Below are 21,366 nucleotides of genomic sequence, written 5' to 3' on the forward strand. Positions count from 1 at the left end.
AAAATAGTTAAGCAAGCACAGCTGGCAACAATTGTACATGCTTCTATACGTCTGTAGGCCATTAGCTGGTTTGGATCCCCATATTGGCAGGAAAATCTGGGAACTAAAAGTGAATGATGCTCATCCCTCCTTCAACAGTCCATTCCATTCTTATTTTATTAAAGTGTCGTGCACCTTTCAGGATGCCCAGCCCATAAAGTATCACAGGACACTATTCATCTGGCAAGCATTCAGCACATTGAAAGCATATAAGATTTATTACACAACAAACTGCAATATGTTCCAGCACTATCATACTGAAAGAAATCCCTATATTTACTTACACACACACACACACACACACACTTCTTCTTCACTAAAGAGCCATTTCAACAGAGCTTCATCACTGCAGTAGTACTTCCCCTTCTGCTGCTCATTGGCCAACAGTAGAAGACAGTGGTTACACTGCTGTGAAAAAAGAGCATACATACTTAACAAAACCCTCTCCTGAATAAATAAAGGTTGAAAAACAAACAAAAAACTAATTTTGCGCTTTCAAATTATAGCCACCAGTGTTTTTATGATGTATTCTACCGTAGCGGCCCACCATATAGCAAGATCATAATCTGAATTTTAAATTTCTACCTAACTATATCTATGCTGTGCTGAAAATGGGCAAGCATGGGGAGTGCAATCACAGTTCAAGCCACATTAAGGTGATTGCTACAAGGTCAAAATTTAGGGAGGTTTTAAAAAAATCTTTATTCAAATAGTTTTATAAAACACACATAACAAGGTTTCACAATTTATTGCGTTTTCAAGATACCTAGATTGCACCACAACTATTTGATTTACTAGATAATAATTAACAATCTGTTGAAATCAAGAGGGGCGCAGCTGTTAATAGAGAAGTTTCAAAACCTCTGGACACTTCTGGTAACAATAAAGTAACTGACATCAACCACTTAATTTACGGTCATAAGGCAATTATGACTTCTCTGAGTCATGGGGAGAGTGTTTTAGATAGTTTATTGGAGATACTTTATCAATTTGTTCACAAATGTGTGATGAAGGAAATACAAACACGCCTTCAAATAATGTTAAGCACACCAAGTTTATTGATAAGCAGTAGCAAATGAGAATGTAGTGTGCATTTAAAAATTATGCAGTTATTTATAAATATGTGACCTATTGGAGAGTTTGTAAACAGTGTTTAAATATGCAGTGCTGTTTTTACTTTCTGGAAGTGGTACTGCACACATATTATTCTCTTTTACATATAAAACAATGGCCAGAACAATAACATATGGGAAAACAGTGATATCTGAAGAACATTGCATACTGAAAAAGCAAAATGACATGACATAATGACATTATGTATATTGCTGAGTAAGAAATCCATAGCATTTTAAGAATCAGTAATATAATCAGCTCTATCCCAATAAAAAGTTATTTTCCAGAAACCTTTTTTTAACTGCTACAATAAGCTGGTGAAATGCTGTTTAGAGTTGCAGAATTTATACAAAACATAATGTATAACAGCAATCCTAGTGGTAGATTGAATAACAGTGTTTCACAACTTTCTATTTGGGATAATATGTATCAATAGTGTCAAAAACATAATAGTATACATAGACTGAAAAGTGTGACTTGATTAGACTTGATGAGAATTGCAGAGGTCAATAAAAATCACAGATTAAAGGTAAAGTATCATCATTAGTGCAGACAGACTACATTTGGGCAAGATCTGTGCTTTCAAATATAAAACAAGCTAATACTGCACTGTGGTCTGTGCCTCACTCTGTAAAAAGTTTCCCTTTATACTGCTACTGTTGAGTTTGCCAGTTAGCTAAAATTTACATTACAGAACTGACTAAAAAGGGAGAAAATACACAAATACTATTTGGCTGTTTAAAATGAGGCTATTCCATTACACCATTGACTCAGAGCCGCATCTAACCCGAGAGATTGAGAGTAAAGTCTAAACAAAAGCAATCAAATGTGACATTCTGAAAACTGTGTGTAGACTTGAAATTGTGAAATTGTTGCTAGATATCAAAACCTTTAAAAAACATTTTTCTGAGCAACATTTCTAGACAAAAAATGACAAATTTTAGCCAGTGGAAATGGGTCTAAATGCTCCTTTCTTGCAGATTATGACACTAAAAGGTTATAAAGAACCTTTAGAAGTGAATGAACAGAACTGTTGGATGTGAATAAGAAATCAATAACACTAATTACATTGACAGAAAAAAAAAACATTCTACCTGCAGTCATTTCGCACAACCTGATTTTGTTATTAATGTTGTCAACACCTGTTAAAATAATCTCACTCATTTCTTATTCCTGAAATTAATTCTAAAAGTGACAGTCCTCAAACCATATCTGTTGTCTCATAGGAACAAATAATATGATCAGCTGCTGATATGTTGTTGACACAATAGGGCCATTTGATTCATTTCTGTTAATCTGCATATAATATGCGCTCATGATTTACTTGAAAGAATATTTTAACTGTCCTGGTGATAAAAGCAAAATATTCATCATGAGTGGTGAAAACACCTGAATTACATAACATTAAAGTAGTACGGTCTCATCATTACACACAAATATCATTCAAGCAACTCATTCTTCACACTGGGAGAAAATATGTAAAAAGCTGATGACTATAGAGGAAATTTGGCTATAAAATGGTTTGGTTTCTTCTTATTGATGCACTGATATATCTCAGTCTTATGCATCAAACCACACCAAATACAATTAATCGGGCTAGTTGGGTTAGTTAGTTTTACAATCATTCATTCCTTCATCACTTGTTGGGGTCTGTGTGGACAGTCTTAGTGATAAGTTTTACGCCCACTCTCACGCCTACACACACACACACACACACACACACACACACTCACACTCACACTCACACTCACACTCACACTCACACTCACACTCACACTCACACTCACACTCACTCACTCACTCACTCACTCACTCACTCACTCACTCACTCACTCACTCACTCACACAGTCACACTAGTTCAGAGCTGACTCTCCAAAATCCAAAGTCCAACAATCCAAAAAAGTTTTGTTAGGCCAGTTAAGTTACAGCTTTAACTCAATTCAGGCGGTTATTTTGATTCAAAACCCCATATTTCAGAAATTAAAATCCTGTTAAACCATTAGTAATAAAAACAGGAATTCCAACCTCATTACATCTGACTTGAATAGAGAGCACTAACCTCAACCCTGTAACAAACAAAATAAAGAGAAGACACCGTCCTTTGCACTTTTCTTCCTAAAACAGTGGATTAAAAGCCAGATTAAAAGGTGCAAATGTGATTATGAAAGGAAACTGGTACTTGGAGTTGGAGGTTAGAGTTGCTGATTCATTGAACCCTTGACACACTGAATTTGTATGAGTTACGATGCGTGCATGGCGGTCCTCTTCCTCTTCTCCCAGAATTCCACATGCTGTTCGGTGCTACGATCTGAGCAGCGGCTGTCGTTCAGCAGCGGTGCTCTGAGAAACGAGACCAGACACAACATAAATGTTAAATCAAAACATTCTTTAAAAACAACTCTAAAAATAGATGCATAGAGTTTATTCAACAAAAACCCAGAGGTGAGTTGCCAGCTGACAAATGGTCTTTGTTTCCCAATATCAATTGGGCAATAAAATGATCTTTATTATGCCCTTTGTTTGTTGTTGTCATCAATTTACGATAGAACAAACAATGCTAGTGTTAAGAAACTGATAAACCCCAGCACACGTTATACAAGATAAAGAGCCTGACCCAGCTGTGTGTTCAGTGGCCTAATGGCTCAAAAGGAATTTGCAGACTCCTACAATACGTGCTTTTATATAAACAAAAGATTAACACAACTGATTCTGTTTGGTCTTGTCACTGACCGCAAATTAACACTCAGTATGAACCTGTTTGTGAAAAACAAAATATCCAGATTGAAATATCATCTAATAAGCATGTAAATAAATGCTAAGGTATTCTAAAGATGTACTGAAAATACCTATACCTACAGTACATCTACCAGAAGAAGCTTAGTGTTTAACTTTTAACCAGTTACATTAATCAACAAATTTCCAAGCTATGTGCAAAACTGTCTGGACGTGTATTTTTCATAACTTTTCCATGACTGAAAAACATCACGACTCTTCCGCATTTTCCATGACCAGACGAACCCATTCAGTTACATCTCGAGCTCTCACCTCAGGGACCTTCTGTCGACACATCAGAAGCATGAAGACTCCTCCTAGAAGGATGCCTAGACCAATCAGCATGAACGGAATGTTCACCACGATGTTCGCCTCAGCAACGACCACCTGCAGCTTCTTGACCGACTCGTCGTCGATGACAACGCTCTGAAAAGACGGCAGGAGAGCGAGGTTAGAGGTGCTGTTCAAACACAGAATTTAAAAGGATAATACCGGTGTTGTTTTACTTTTGTGCCACTGGTCTATCCTCTGCTTTACATTATTCCTGCTGCTGTCTACACTCAGTATAGTTGGAGATAACAGGGCTTGTTTTCCTCCTTTCAGAAGAAGCCATTTGCTGTCATTCGTACTTGTAGAGTATGAAAAACAACTTCCACAGACCGGAAAATCGCCCAAGCTAGATAATCCATCACAGTAAACATGAAGTTTCTGTGTCATCATCATTTCATTGGGTCCGAGTTGAGTGTTTTCATATCAATGCGCACATTATGTTTCGCTTTGCTTACTGTCAATAAACTGACGCCTACAGGAAGAAATGAAAGTCCCTGCCAGGAAATAATCCTTCAAACCATGTCACCTTACAAACTTTACTTTCACATCCATGTTTTTTTTATTTGGGCCGTCTTTGTTAGCTGGGACAGCAGTTAATTTCAAGCTAGGTTTGACGCTGTAAAGTTTATATTTCCAAAAAGACAAAATGTATAAATGTTCCAAAACTCTAATTACATACAGCATGCATTGAAAAATGATTGGGGGAAACTTAAACTAGACGTTGACAGAAGTAAATGGGCTCTAACTCTAAATGACACTGATCCTCTCCTTTAAGTACAGGAAACCCCTTCAAAAATGAATAATCTTCTTTCCCCGTTTTATTATGGCAAGTGATCTGGCTTTGGATGCGGTGCACTGAGGGGAGTTTATGATCTGCAAGCCAGAGTTCAGAAGATTACTGATAACGTAGCAAGTTGTGACAAGCTGGACAACAATGGTGTGTGTGTGTAAAACGTATGTACCTCATTGAGATAAAGCACAGGGAAGACCACTGTCCTCACGTTTCCTGTTTGGCTGAAAGGAAACAGAATTATTCATACTGATTTTCTTATTTCATTCTTATGTTGATTATTATTATGAATCAGTGAATAAATGGCAAAGAGAGACAGAGGAATGTTCATACAGTAATAACAGCACCGGTTATCACCAGTTTAAAACAGATCATCTGTGTAACACCTAAAACATTTTGGGCATATGGTGGAGTGGTTTCATGCAGTGTACATTACATTACATTACATTACATTACATCATTTAGCAAACGCTTTTGTCCAAAGTGACTTACAATAAGTGCATTTTGTCAACAGCAGTCAAACAAACTGTATATCACAGTCTTCATCAGCTCAGCTTTTAACAGGAATAAGTAGCATTTGTAGAATATTTTTTTGTTTTTGTTTTTCTTTAAATGACCGTGTGTACAAATAGTTCCAAGTCACACTGGTAGCAAGGACAGGTAGTGACAGCTGTATTGTTAGATCCAGACCTAAGATTAGCTTGTTATATTTATCATTTAGAATGCCCACTATAAACATAACAAGGGAGCTGGACTGTCCAAAAGTCCAGCAATAATGGTGACGACAGCATAACTGATTTACAATTCTGTTACAGTCATCCACCTCAGAGTTCAGTAGTCTTACAGTAATTGCAGCTTAATTTTACCAGTAACCCAGTGTGATGACATATTATGGTTTCCAAAAAACAAAAAAAGTCACAATAGCATTTACTGCAAATGCTGTTGCAGCATAATGACATTGCAGCGTAGTGGCAGTAAAGGAAAGATTGTTTACCCTATTTAACCTAAAACAACAAAAAAAAAAGAATCATATATTATAAACAAAATGAAATGAGCATTTTTTCAATACACAGAGGAGACATTTTCAATCGAAGAACATCAGTGACTGAACAGTAGCTCTAAACAATGAATAGTCTTTAATAAGCGACTGATTAGGTCAAGAGCTGATTACCTGAAGGTGGGGATTTGCTCGACATAGACATTGACCTGGAGCCTCTTGGCTGCTTGCAGAACTATCCCTGTCAGCTGGAACACAGAAATACAACTATGTTAGGAACAGTCTATAAACTAACAGTGTTGACACCTCACTTAATAACATGATTAGCCCATTTTAGCCTACAATGATTATTTGGCATATTCAGCACCAGCATCATATGATATCAAGACTCTGCATGATATGTTCAAGATCTGCATGCTCCAATGTATTTTGATCATTCAAACTCAGTCACTGTGCAGTAAAAGTATGTATGAGCCTGGTTTGCAGAAATGATCTGAAAGCTTCTCATACCAACCTACACATACCTTTTATTGGACACTCTTAGAAAACATAAATGCATGCATTTTTAGTATGGGTGGCCCAAGTGAGAATCAAAACAGACCCTGGCAGTTTTAGTGGCTCTCTATCCATCCCGAGTTATAAAAGACCACAGTAACCTGCAGCAGGTTTTATGATGGTAAGAAGTCAAAGGACTTCGACCAGTATCAATAATCTCAGACAGTGGAGATGTGGAGGTGACAATAAATTATAGAAGGAAGGTGCAAAGACAAAAACAGTACCGTCTACTGGGTTCAAAGACTGCTTTCAACTTATGATGCCACCACCAGTATATGGTGTAAGTGAAGTAAGTGGTGTGTGTGACAAGTTGCACGTCCGGGTGGACAAAATATTATTGGCCATACATTTTTACATATATTTACATGCATTTTTACTATAATATATCACAATGTCCAAAATCTCCTTGTCATGGTAAATTTTGGTATTTTATATTATTTTTTTTACCAGTGACGATGTTCAGCACTTCCAAGTTAACACATATTTCGATATATTTAAGTTTGTGCTAATTGTTTCTAACTGTCTTTTACATAATTCTTATCGGTATCTGCACACTCTCTTTTGTTGTTCTAGAAGCCATTCACTGCCATTAATTTTCGTGTGGTATGAAAAACATCTTCCATAAACTTGAAAAATGCCTGAGTAGTTTTATGTTTTTGCATGTAATTAGGTCTATGCTTTTGGAATGCAAATAGGCAATGCAGAAATGCAACCACTACCAACACAAAACATTACATAACTTAACAAAACCAGAGGTGGGTCGTCTATTAAAGTAGATGCTGAATCAAGAAAAAATGGCTCTACGGCTCTTTTGCAGTACAAATTTGCTACTTAATAACAGGTAGCCTATATCTGCAGGAATTACTCTCCAAATGGTAACCACACATCCTGATATTCACAGAATTACATATAAAAATTCTCAACTATCCACTAATTCCTATGGGGTGTACAGATATCTGGGCCTTAATTGTGTCTCTGAAATCAGTAGTTTTTCACTATGCTCCTCTTTATCACAAGTTGACCCCAGGCTCAACCCAGGTTACAAGATATTATTACATGATAACAGCTCTTAGAGCTGTTATCTTTGGTGTCTGCTCTGTACTACATACCACTGCTTTAACTTTTAACTACGGTGTAAAAAACCCTCTGCCTTCATCTATTACCATTAAGCTAGCTGTTGCAATGTTGGGATAGTTCACCATCTAGTGGTAAACGTGAAAGCCAACTGTCTCCCTGACCAGAAAGGTTATACACTTTGTCTTAAAAACTGCTCCCCACATGGTCACTCAATTTTCTACATGTTAAGTATTGAAAATACAAACCAAATGAGGGAATAAAGTAAAACTTAACAGTAAAATGATAACATTAAAATTAAATGTAGTCTAAATTTTATCCTAAAATGATCAGAAGAGAAAACATCAGTTGGCAAACTATCTGGGGGAAGAAAACTACTGAGAACACATCTGTTCAATATACTTTGTCTACAAAAATAGCTAAGATACATGAGAAGAGAAGAGGGAAGAGAGTATTCTAAGGAAGGCTTGAGAGTGCCACACCCACCAATACAGTCACCACAGAACTACAGTATGTTTAAGCATAAAATTCATAAGTCCTACCGGGTTGATGTCAATGGTAGTCTGGTGCTGCTCCTTGTTAGGCTTCATGCCAAATATATCCTGAACATATTTCTCATCTGCCTGGTAGAAATGTGGTGAGGACATTATGATGGGCGCACCTAAACAGACAAAAGATACAGTTAAGATAATACTATGGAAGATATTACGCAGAGCAGGTTCATAAAGAGAAAAACTGAAAATTAGTAATTAGTTACAGTTACTAGTTACTTCTCTCAAAAAGTAATTTAATTACTTTACCAATTACTGCATAATAAAAGTAATTAGTTACTAGGGAAAGTAACTTTTGCGTTACTTTTAAATGTCACACACACACGCGCACGCACGCACGCACGCACACACACACACACCCCTATCTTCTCGTTATAGCGCAGGCTACAATTCTCAGTCCAGTGTGTATTTGTTATTACAGGGTGCAGCGACCATTTAGGCGAGCATACACTGTGGAGTGATACACACACACACACACACACACATATACACACATCTTTTCTGACATTGCAACCCTTTTATAACAACATGGATGGGAAATTTAAGCAGGGTCGGAGATGCCCGTCCAAGCGGGAGAGGGTGCGGAGGTTGCGGGAGGCAGGGAGCAGAGACGCCCGCAGCCCCGACCCCAACTCCTCCTGCTCCGACAGGGAGGGACACAGTCCGGGGAGGGACGCCACCTCCCTGCCCAGCAAAGGCTCTGCACCCCGCAGCCGCCGCCAGAGCCCCGCGTCCCCCCTGGAGGAAGAGACGCGAGTCCAGCTCTCAGGAGGAGGATATCATTGATGGATTTGCTATCGCAGTATCGCAGTAAGCTTGCGCCTGAACTGTCGGCCATTGTTTGGGCTAAGTTACCGGACTGGTAGTCTTTCGATTCACTTGCACCACCGTAAGGTCGGATGATCATAAACCGGATAATCCTCTGAACTTGTCCACTATTTTCACGTAAAGTAACGAGTAATGAGCCCATTTAAATTTCAGTAATTGTAATTGTGTTATTTAATTTGAAAAAGTAATTAGTTACATTACTAGTTACCGCCAAAAGTAGTGGAATTACAGTAACGCGTTACTTTGTAACGGTATTCCCAACACTGCCAAAGACCATTTGCAATTGTGATACAATACAAAACTGATTTAAAAAATGTGTCTTAATAAGTAGCAACTGCTTAATCAACTGCCCACCTTGTTTGCATCCACTGACGTTGAGCAGGCCAGACCCCAGGCAGTTTCCAGCAGGGACACAGAAGCCTGCGTTGTCTGGGTTCACAGTCAGATTGGCAAACACCTTGCTGGGGGGAACGAAGCGGTAGCCGGGGATGCCCTTCACACTCACATCCTCCTCATACAGCGCATACAGCGACCTTGGAAATAGAGTTGGATATGCAGGTTAATCTCTGCTAAATCAGACAGAAAAATCTGGACACCTACTAGACATCTACCTCCTGTCCACTCAACCCCATACGCTAGCCCCTCTTCTAGACCATCACTGTTTCCTGACTACCCTCTGCCTTTAAGTCAGTTGTAGCTATTCCATTTCTCAAGAAACCTACCTTCGACCAATCTGATGTCAAAACACAAAGAAGACCAGTATTATGCCTTCCTTTTATTCCAAAAACTCTTGCTGCCTCTAACTAGCTGTATCAATTCTTTCAAAATAGACTGTTGGACACCAACCAGTCTGGCTTCAGGACAGTCCCGTTCTACTGAGACTTTGCATGGTCGTTGTCATGGAAGCACTCTGTTCCACTAGAGCTGCTTGTCTCTCTTCAGTCTTCATTCTCCTACAACTGTCTTCTGCCTTTACCACCTGATGCTCTATGCCACCGCTGACCTGGAGATCTCTCAGGCTGCACTCTTCATGGAAGAGGACACAGTGATCATTGTGCACCCTCTCCACTGGGGTCCCCAGGGTGTCAGTCTGGAGCCTGTTCTGTTCTTTCTTTATATTGGATTGCTAGGCTTGGTCAACACAACCCACAATGTCTCTAAACCCATCTCTTCCTCACCTTGCCTTGTCCCTACTCCCATATATTTCTCCTCTAGTCCCACCAATGTGCTCTCATCCTGAATTTAAAACAAAACTTCCTCTTCTTAACTGTTACTTACCATTTCTTTTTCTTATATTTCTATCTTAAATGATCATTCTAAGGTCACAGGCATATTGTCATGGCACTACGGTGCTGCCCCTTGCATGTGGCTGATCTAGTAAAGTACAGTGGGACATTTTGCAATTCATGGGGTCACTGAGTCAATGGCATGGCCTAGATCAAGCCATGTTGCAAACGACACACATACCCTACTCACCTAGTTCTAGGCCTAGTCAGCCTATTCCCATTCCTAAAAATGTAATTACATTTTATTGCAAGCCCCTTAACTTTACAGAGATGTCTTATTGCGGTCAGTGTTAACACCAATCTGTTCTGCAAGTGGAAAATGGGGAAAGACGAGTGCAATAACCTTAAATGAACACAGGTTTTTTTGAAAGAGTTAAGACTCTTATCAGACCAATGTGCTGCACTTTAAACTATTTTGTAATAAATCATGGTTTTAATATTGAGATGGTGGAGCCTTTTTTCCCTGGCTCTCTTATCTAAAGGATCCTAAGGGTTGCACATTTTCTCTTATTGCTAGGGTTTCATTTAGTGGAGCCAGGGGACAAATCAATTCTGTAAAGCTGAATGTGTAACAAAACTGTAAAGTTTAAAAAGCAGTCTGTGAGATGGAGGGTTCACATCAATCTTGTACATGAGCTTAGTGGTAAGCTTATTAATTGAACACCTGCATGGCACAAACACTTTGACATGAAACAGCCTCATAAACGCTTCATAAACGTTTGCTTTCAACCTTTTCACTACATCACTCAGCATTTACTTGGACTTTAGCTTAAAGTTTTATGATCTGTTCTGATGTATGAACAACCAGAGAACTGAAGTTGTTTGAAGCACTAAACAAGTAGTAAGCTAACATTGGCCTCATTCAAGAGGCTAACACTAGCTAGTCATGTAACCAGCCAGGCTAAATCGGTATCCTATCCAGACCTGAATAATGCTGAGGGAAAGGCTTAGGAAGACATTCTTATGATGATTAAGGGGATATCGGTTTCTCCAGCCAACTCAAGCCATGTAGCTCAGACCGGAAAAAAACAATGGTCAGTGAAAGAGGAAGCAGCAAATCACACCAAACTGCAACTATAGTAGTTTCATGTGTTTACCAACTGTGTTCAACAAGCAAACCAAACAAAAGTGTGTCCAGAACAACTTTTATATAGCTGATTTTACCTAGTTAATATGCTGTTGTGCAAAGTTGCCATTGAATAGAATACAGTTTTCAGAGCTAAATTCTTAACCTTAGACATTAGTGAATGGAAATGCAAAACAACCCCACATCAGCTTAAAGGGGCTTGACCCCACACCAGCAGTTTGCAGTGTCTTTTCTCTGGTGACCCACATTGTAAAAAGAACTTACACAAGACCCAAACTAATTCTGTGGACAAATATAGAGGCTCATGTGCCACCGTTTTTTTGAGTTGTTAAACTACTAGTCTATCAGGCAGATTTGTAAATGTTATATCAGCATGACACTGCCTGTAGCTTCATATAAACATATTTATAACAATAATATAATAACAATAATAATACTGTATTGTATATGCTGTATATATTTTCAGGAATCTCTTCTTTCTTTACTTCTTATATTTAAATTCAACTTGTAAAGCTTGATTGCTGCTTGTTTGTCTGTCTAAATGTCTGTATATTGCACTGCACCAACCTCACCAAGTCAAATTCCTAGTATGTGAAAATGTACCTGGTGAAAATAAATCTAATTCTGAACATAAACATATACATTTGCTGCTTCTCTAGAAAACTTTGTGGACTCATTTTATCATCCCGCAGCGTGGGTCTCAGCCCTCAGGGGAACAGTTCGCTCCTCCACCCACCTGCATAGATCAGAGGAGAACATGTAGAGCGTCTCGTTCTTGTTGATGACCGGATGGAAAGAAGCTCCGTTGGTTCCATTGATCATATTACACTCATCAGTCGTCCACCAGTTCACTGACCTGCATGCATAAAGAAAAAAAGATACAGACAATATGAATGCATATATTTTACATTAATTTATCATTCATTACCCTGGTCCAGTGATTTACTACCTCCGTGTCAGGCATTTAGAAGCCCGAACGCCCCCGTAATCATTTTCCCTTAGCCATTGTCCTACATCTTCAACACCTTGATCAAGGTTATCAAGCATGATGAAACAAGCGCTGATCATATTACTACTTCACATTACCCACTCCCTAGAATCGTTTGTGTTAGCCAGCCCTTATCCATTTAAATTGATTGATCAATGATTCCCACTGATTGGATTTACAAAACAAGAGATCGGTGATATCACTTTGTGTTGGTGGGGGGGGGGGGGGAGTGGAGATTTCAAAAGTCTCTGACACAATTACCTTTCACCATTCCATGTATCCACTCTAGCAAAGTCCTTGTAGTTTTGCTGGCCAGTGAAGAACACATAATTTCCATCGTTGGTAGCGTTGGCCTGTAAGAAACAAGAACAGAAACAATGTGAACAAACAGCTCTCTCATAACAAAGCAAAAGAAAATTGTGGTGTATGCCCAACCTGATACATTAAATCTGAAACTCTCTCTGAAACTTTCTTTTATTTTAGAATGGTTTCTATAAAATTTACCTGACTGTTTCTTTTGTACCATTTTCTGTGTAAAGTACATTTTGGCTTATAAACCATAAATCCGCAGTCAATTAAAGATAAGGTCTAATTCAAAAAATTTAATACAGTAAATGATAAAATAGTGTTTTTACAAAATCAAGATTTACAACAAAACTGCAGAAATCTGAATGGACTGGTAAAATAAAATGTACCCCCAAATTTCTACTTATTTTAGTCATACAATCTTTTGACCAGCACAAACATCATGCCATCATGACTCTGAATCTTCCAGCCTGTTCACAGTATTTGCATGTATTTGCATGTATTTGCATGTATTTGCATGTATTTGTGTAAATGAGACCTTGTAGAAGAGCCCAAAGACATCATCTAGGTCAGGTTGGAGGACTTTAAGAGCCTTGAGGAGGGCGTCCTCGTATCCCCACAGCAGCTCTCCCGCTGTCCGGGTGGTGAACAGGCCTTCATCACTGGACCTCATGTAGGCAGAGATCAGATTGGCCATAAAAGGCTGGTCCTTGAATCTCTCCATCACCGTCTACCAGGAAGGAGGAAGGAAGGGATGTTAGACAAAAGCAAACAAAAAATAAATAAATAAAAACCCTGTGTAAAGCAATATATCTCATGAGTTCCTTAAAGGGATCAGGGAATAAGAGAAATCATTTACTTTCATAGTACCATCGAAAAAAACCTATATGACAGCACACATATTACAGAAGTAGAAACAATGTTGTGCTAGATTTGTTATTGATAGATTATTATAGCAGTAAAAAGGGAGTTGTACAGATTGCATAATGTACAACAAATATAAATACTACGATGAACAGAGGATTATTAGATAACAACAAAATTATGAACTGTAACATTAAATGACTTATTTTCCCTTTTCAGGTTATTTCATTAATTACTGGTGGAATCCTGGTTGAAAATATTAAAAACATGCATCACAAAGATGATAAATATGTCAGATAGCTAAACATAATGAACATAATATATTAGACATATTATTTTTGACATTCCTTTTATTGTCTCGTGTCTTGCCAAAAATCATCTCATAATGAGTGAGTGAATACTCAGGGAAACCAAATATCGGTGATATCCAATGTTGTTGCTCAATAAGATCAAAGTAGGGAGAATAATTCAGTCTGAACAAAGTAAACTTTTCTGCCATTTATCATCTGGGCTACCTCAGTGTGCGCCTGCGAAGACTGAGAAGACCATGACTAACTATGACAAATCAGGGTAAGTCGTTAACAAACATTTACGAATACTTTTTTTTTTGATTGGAAATAGTTATATTATTACTAAAATTTCAACAGTAATGCGTTACACTACTTGTTACTGGGCAATATCACTGTGATTCAGTAACAGTCTACCACTCAGCCCTGGTTATTTGTTGATCACTTTCTGTGACGCACCATGGCGGGGATGTTAACTGTCCTGATGAGGTCGCTCTCTGGGCCTCGGGACATGTTAGGCTGGAATATGTAGGTTTTAGTGTTGACAGCTGCTACTTTGGTGCCATTATCCAGGAAGTTGACTTGCTCCATAGGCCGGTACTCCCTGTGAAAGAAAACATGACAGTCAACTGGAGTAAAGTTGAATCAAGTTAATTTTGGATAGTTTAGAGGTGACAAGATTTTTCAAACCAACCCACACACGTTTTCTAGGTCAGAGTGCTGAGAAACATTTTTAGAGAAAAAATATGATGTGAGATAGGAGGTTAACCTAAGTGAGTTTGTGTAGGATGACTTAATAGGTTCTAAATTTGATCACAATTTTGTTGCATCTGCCCACTCCTAGTATGAGATCATGGAACCATGGATTGACAAAAGCCTCTTTCTATTTTATAAACCAGACTATATCAGTGACAGATAGGTATACTCCTATGAGTCTTCATTATATGGGTGAACGTGCGGGTACCTAAGGTTAGTGTGATATCGTAACTTTGGGGCACAGTGGTTAAAATTACAAACTTACATTATATCCCATCAGCTACCACAGGTCCCACTCAAAATGTCAAGCTAGTTTGGTCAAGGATTACATAGTTATTGAAATTTTTAAAAGCTCAAAAGTCCACTTGTTTATAGTTGGGCTATTATTGTTAGGATGAAAATCACTGTTTTTCAGAACGCACAGCCTTTACGCAGTTTCCCATGGAAACTTCATGGAAACTAACCCTAACCCTATCCCCAGAACCTTGCAATTATACATTTACACCTCTGACTGAGGAAATGATGGCTGTTATTTTATAATCTCTGATAAAAAGTCACATTAGGCTTCATGAATTTTAAAGTGTAAGAGGGGTTCAAAGAATAAAGTACAGTGGCTGTGTGAGTTCTATTTGAGTTCATTTTCCTTCCTCACTGAATAACGTGACAAAAACCACATCATTGCGGTTGTTGTGCAATGCCTACAGCTGTTTTGAGCCACTTACCAGGAATTCTGAAAGTTCTAACTCTTACGTGTCTTCTCTATCCCCAAAGATAAAACTTAAAATAATTGTAAAATATATTGACTTAATGTAAGCTTAACACAGTAACTTTGTGCTCTCTTTGGTGCTTCTTTTAAAACAGACCAAATTTCCAACTGAGAGAACCATCTCTATGAGCTTCTACAGGGTAATTTCTACAACTATGAATTGGGACAATAAATGGATCACAGGCTTATTTCTAGTGGGCTCTCCATGTAACAAGAGTAGCAAAATGTTTTCATAAGCCCAGTCAGGGTGAGGCATTCAATTTCTCCTTTGCATCCCGGACCAAAAAAGGTTTGAGAACTCCTACTCTGCACCAACAGCATCTGTAGTATCAGAGCCAATCCAGCTAAGTACTCCTACTCAGATCGGCAAATGAAGCTGTCCCTCTACCAATACTTTAATGAGCTGTGCTTGGCCGCATTAGAATACTTTTACGGCGGGAGGAAAAATGTCTGCAGTGGGGCGATTCTTTGATCTCAGTGAAGCAAACTGCCAGTCGTGCCAAGCTGAGGTGTCTGGCAGTGCTGAGAGTGGAGAGGCAAAGCAGCTCCCTGAAGCTGCCTTCATAAGAAAAGCATGAAATTTGAAAAACCCACTTCTGAAACACAATAATAAGGTAATGTTGGTATAAATATATGGTGTGAACAGGATTTAAATTTTAACTGACTATAGTGTCCCACTTAAATATATTCACTTAGGTACTTTGTATTACTGAAAACTGCAAAACATGTTAATTAATATGGGTTTTATTCTGATATTTTGATCAGAAGGCATTATTTTTTATTCTGGCTGGCTTGACATTGTTAGGCGAAACAATGGAAAAAACCTGAAATGTCGTTTGAGAAAAAGAACATTCTGCTAATTTTCTATTTTATTATTATTTATTTGGTTGAGGACTGTTATACAACGTTCAGTGCAAATGACACACTTGTTCCTGTAATTGTTTTATAACAGGCCAGTGCTAGGTACCATGAATGAAGGTTAGTTGAGTGGTACTCGGATTGGTACTCATATCCACCAGTCTACCATAATAAAGTACTCAGTACTCAGGTTCTCAAAAACTGGTATCAGTGCACCTCTGTCCTATTCTATGGCGGGTTTACATCAACCCCTTTTCTGTTGTTTAAGACTTCTGTACATTTCATTCAGGTTCATGCAGTCCACGTGAATCCATAACTAACAGGGAAGACCCTACTGATTTCTGGACTGAAACAACAGTTTTTTTGTTAGAATATATGTTAGGAATTTTATTTATATTAATTCCCTGGGAGCAGATGTCATTCTGCAGAGTGAAGTGCTTGGAATATTTAAGTGAATTTAATTTTAGATCATAGCTTTTTCAAAATAAATGTGCAACCAAACACACTTTGGAATGCTGTCAAGAGTCTGACTGGCAGCTTTAATGCTTTTAGAGGTATACTCTATCAAAAAGCCTGGTCCGTTTGGAAGTTTTCCAAACAACATAGTACTGTAGGTATTTTGATTATATAGGCCTAAATGTACTATTGGAATTTTGTTTATAGTGTCTTAACTACCTTTTCTTTCAACTAACTTAGTAACTTTCTCAAAGACAAGGGTCATTGATCTGTCATGTCAAGATTATAGTTAAAAAAAAAAGAAATATTTAAACATTCTGCAGGGATTTGTGGTAGCTTAATGGATTTAAATAATGTAGGCTATTGTTTGTTTTGCCCTTCTCCTACTCCTGTCACCTGTAGGTGTACGGTCCAATCTCCACCACAGCGGGCCTGTCCCCATCCATCACCTCCAGCGGATTGGTCAGATTGAAGAAGTAGAACTGCATGTAGACAGGTGGGGGTGGATTCTCCCAGACCCTAAATGCCTCTGTGTCATTCTTCAAAACCATTTCCTATTGGGGACAAAGGGCAGCGGTTACTCATCCCACACAGATGAGTGAGCTGGCCTCAGTCACATCATATGACAAACACTCCCAGTTCTGCAGATGCCTTCTGCCAATGCAATGGTGAAATAACCACTCATGTTATGTCCTCTCCCTTTCTTTTCACGTTAAATGAACCTGAACAACAGTGGACGAGTTAGTTCAGAAAGCTGACTAATTATAAATTGTTCCAGATTATTTTGCACTACATGATTATTCTACGAAAACGCAATATTTTTCCAAGAACTGGCAGATAATGACGTTACAACATACAAGCAGCGTACAAGACCTATGACTCAGTGGAAATAGCACATTTTCAACAACCTCATTTTAATCAATCATCAGCTGAGTCATCATGCAACTTCAGAGAGTCAGCTTTACGTAAAAAAGCGAACAGCTGTCAACTACGATCTAAACAAGCTAATTCGGTGGCAGAACGTGTCAGGCTCTGCTGTTGTTCTGTCAAATCAAGCTAGCTAACATTAGCTATCGCCAAAACATTTAGCAGTGAGTAAGTTAGTTTGAGAGGGAAATTGGCTTTTGCTTACCTTTTTAACCATGGAGTGCAGGAAATTTGGAAAAACATTAGACAAGACCAACGAGATTCCCGCAATTAAAATTAATATAGAAAATATTCCAATGCTGTAGATGCAACATGATTTCAACAGCATGTTTACACGACAGATAAACAACTAACGTTTGCGTACGTTAGCAGCGGCAGCTTACGGTGACATTAGCTAACTTGTGTCTGCCCTGTTTGTTTTGATATCTCGAGAACCGACTAGATGGAAACCAAGAGCAACACAACTTGAATAAGATATGCACCACTCCCACTTCCGTTTTCGCCCAACGTCGACAGAGTCATAGACCCGCCCCAACGATTAAATACTAACGTAGTTAAAAATTATCGGATTAAAACAGATAGAATTGTGTTAAATTTGACATTACTAGAGTACTGACAGTGCTGGGGCGCTGGCACTGTCATTCATTAGGTAGTGGGCATCATTTTGCCGTCATTAGTGGCTGAAATCGAAACGCAGAGAAAAGTTTCAATCTTAGTAGATGAACACTCTTTGTTAGTAATCACATGGCACACGCGTCATTCATGTAAGACCTGTTGGTGTAGACATTGCCATCCCTGGTGAAGTTTGTATTCTTTCTTTCTTTCCTTTTAGTGTACAGACAAAACAATAAGAATATTCAGTTCACAGACAAGCAGGGGGTTTGCAGACATGAACTATAAGCAGAAAAATAACACAGACATTGGCCATTTTCACCTTTGAGCTTCATATCATACAAAAAAAATTCGACAACTGTTAACAGGGGTTTCTTTTTCATAATTTTCATCTTCTAAGATTCATCTAAAACCTTAATTATGTGAACCTTATTATTGTTATTAATAGAGGAAAGTCTCTCTCAATGAGCACTTCTTTAATAAGACGAAAATGCCCATGGAGATGGCCTGATGAGCTGGCTGACTAAAAGAACTATATGGTTGCTAAATTCTGAACCTACCAGTGCTGTAAGTTCCTATTGCTCCATGTCAAGTATTTGTGTGTAAGTTGTAAGGATTTAAGTTTTACAGGAAGTTTGCCCATAGTATATTACTGTAATAAAAAAAAGCTAAAACCTCTTAAATGTAAAGTAAGGTAATTTTAAGGTATCTTTTAATATGGTTTATTTAAATGGAGTGGAATAAAGAGTGGAAATCACAGAGTTTATTGGCAACATCTTTTCTAATCTTACAGATTAATTTGTCCAGAGTGAGTTAAACAATATCTTATCCATGTCATTGCATATTGACTTAAAATATCAATAGTCAAGAAAGGAAAGTGATCTATAGTGAAAGCACCCTTTCCTGAAGAATGATCTTTTTAACCATGAATTATACTTCTTTTTGACAGATTCAAATTCAGAGTAAATCTGATTGATATCATTCAGTAATCTTAGGAATAAAACATTTTGGTCATTCGGAACAGCAGCATTGGTTTCAAGACGACAAGAATTCTTATCAACAGCTTATCTATTGTAGACTACAATGACAAATCAGTGTTGCTTCATGTATAGTTTCACTCCAGAAACTGACAAGCTTATTCTTTGTACTGTTGAACCTTCTAAGGAGCCGCGGGCCTGATTCAACAAAACATCTGTAATGGGAGGTGCCACCTTACCCCAGTGACATACACACTCTCCCAAAATAACACAAAGGATAGTTACATCATATCCTGTGTAATGGCAAATGTAAAAAGGTAAAAAAAAATATGAAACTTAATCCACCAGCCTGATCCTTTATGTCAGAAAATTTTAGGCTACTGTGAGCTGCTTGTTTTTAAAGCAAACGGTCTCAAATATGAGGTGCTCTACTTGACCAATAGATGTTATCCCCACAAAATTCCTCAAACATCTATTTGATACAATTAGACCATAGCAATTCATTGTTTTATATTTATAAGCATGCAATAGTTCAACCTCTCCAAGCCTAGATTCCTAAATTCTTAGTAAGTTTAGGACTATCAAACTGCCATTTTATAAAGTTTTAGAAAAGTATAGCCATAGCTACTTTTAATTCTATTTGTTTTAAAAACACAAGACCATTAAATAGCAGAGAGCCAGCCCTTCTTAACATCTGATGCTGTAGATCAATTCTAATCTTTTTATACCCTAGTGGAGCATTTGAGACAATAGATGTACTGTGCCAAATGCTCCACTAGGGTTTAAAAAGATTAGAATTTTAATTGACTGACTAAAGCGCTGGGGGTATCTCAGGCTCAAGTCTCTAACTGAATTTGCAAATGATAGCCAAAGTAACTCACTCATTTACACCTCTACTGGCATTACATTTCCATTAGCATGTGTTGGGCCTTCACACTCCTTCAACATTGTCATGCCTGAGACTTGGCTTCAAAGACACGCCCCCTGGTTTCCTCCCATTTTCCTACAACTAAACCAGCTTCAGAGGGCGCCAGTGCTATCTCATTGGCTGGTCCTGCCTGCTGGAGAACCCTCTTGGTACCTGTATTGTGTGACACTGTATTTATTCCCTAAGGAGGTATTCTCTTTTTGCTTGCCCTCCTCCACATTGAGATTATCTACAGAACAGCACTGCAGGAGCTTGAAGGCATTCAGCATCTTGATCAAAGGTGTTATGGGGGTTTGACCCTGGGCTTTCCAGTTGAATCACTATGCCACTCTGCTGCCTAATTCATGTAGTTTGGACTGAAGGCAAGGTGCAGGCCGGGATCATAACTGTCCCCTGTGATGCAACTGGGGATGGGGAGTATGCAGGACTAACCCAGGTCTATGTAATTGATTTGTGGGCACCCTTAACACCTTTTCATTTTGTGGTTGTGAACCCACCATTTGCAAACCTGAACCCTTGAGCCCATAGAAAATCCAAATGTATAACGTGTTTCAAAATAGCTATTGTATCATTCCAAATATAAAATCCATTTATTTATCATATTAATAGAAGGATAGATAGATAGATAGATAGATAGATAGATAGATAGATAGATAGATAGATAGATAGATAGATAGATATAGCTGTATGGTTAAGAGTTCTTTGGCAGTATTATGACATCATTAGCCTTTATGGCATGAGCAAAAAAGAGTTCTACGTTCTCTCAGGCTCAAGAAGGACAATGCTCTTGAGGGCCAGGCTCAGCTGACCAAAGAGTTGACCAAAGTCAAAGCTGCTCTTCAGGATGTGGAGAAAAGCAGAAATGAGATTAAAGATCAGCTGGCCAACTACCACATCCAGTGGAATGCAGAAACCAATCTCCTGGCCCGAGACGCTGAACTCCTCAAGGAAAAACTGTCCAAAAGGGACAACTCTGAGAAAAATTAAATCAACACCCTTCTCCAGTGGAAAGAAGCCAGCCAGCTGAAGATGGATGAGATGAAGGCTGAGTGGAAGAAACAGGAGGCAGAGATGAACGAAAACATCTTACTGCTGAAGGAGGAGAAAAGAGCAGCGGCACAGCTTCAGTTACAGACAGATGGGATATTTTAAGCTTTAAGATTTCTAACTTATATTTGTATTTAAGTTGTGGTGATAATCTCTTTCTCTCTCCCACAG

At 38.4% G+C, this 21,366-nt stretch overlaps 1 protein-coding gene across 1 annotated transcript; it reads right to left on the minus strand.

Moving 5' to 3' along the window:
* Positions 1 to 880: 880 nt before the first annotated feature.
* On the minus strand, positions 881 to 18,035 carry scarb2c (scavenger receptor class B, member 2c). The gene is made up of 12 exons (XM_071530310.1): positions 17,837 to 18,035; positions 17,101 to 17,258; positions 14,328 to 14,472; positions 13,256 to 13,447; positions 12,673 to 12,764; positions 12,160 to 12,279; positions 9,405 to 9,583; positions 8,214 to 8,332; positions 6,217 to 6,290; positions 5,218 to 5,269; positions 4,199 to 4,351; positions 881 to 3,493 (listed from the first exon to the last, which is right to left on the minus strand). The coding sequence occupies exons 1-12, from the start codon at positions 17,957 to 17,959 to the stop codon at positions 3,455 to 3,457; spliced, it is 1,446 nt and encodes a 481-aa protein (XP_071386411.1). The 5' UTR covers positions 17,960 to 18,035; the 3' UTR covers positions 881 to 3,454.
* Between the last annotated feature and the right edge of the window lie 3,331 nt (positions 18,036 to 21,366).

The sequence above is a fragment of the Centroberyx affinis genome, unplaced genomic scaffold, assembly GCF_046629955.1.
Source record: "Centroberyx affinis isolate AG114_WGS23_722 - 3 ecotype Tasmania unplaced genomic scaffold, CSIRO-AGI_Caff_v1 ptg000131l_1, whole genome shotgun sequence".
Taxonomy (NCBI): Eukaryota; Metazoa; Chordata; class Actinopteri; order Beryciformes; family Berycidae; genus Centroberyx; species Centroberyx affinis.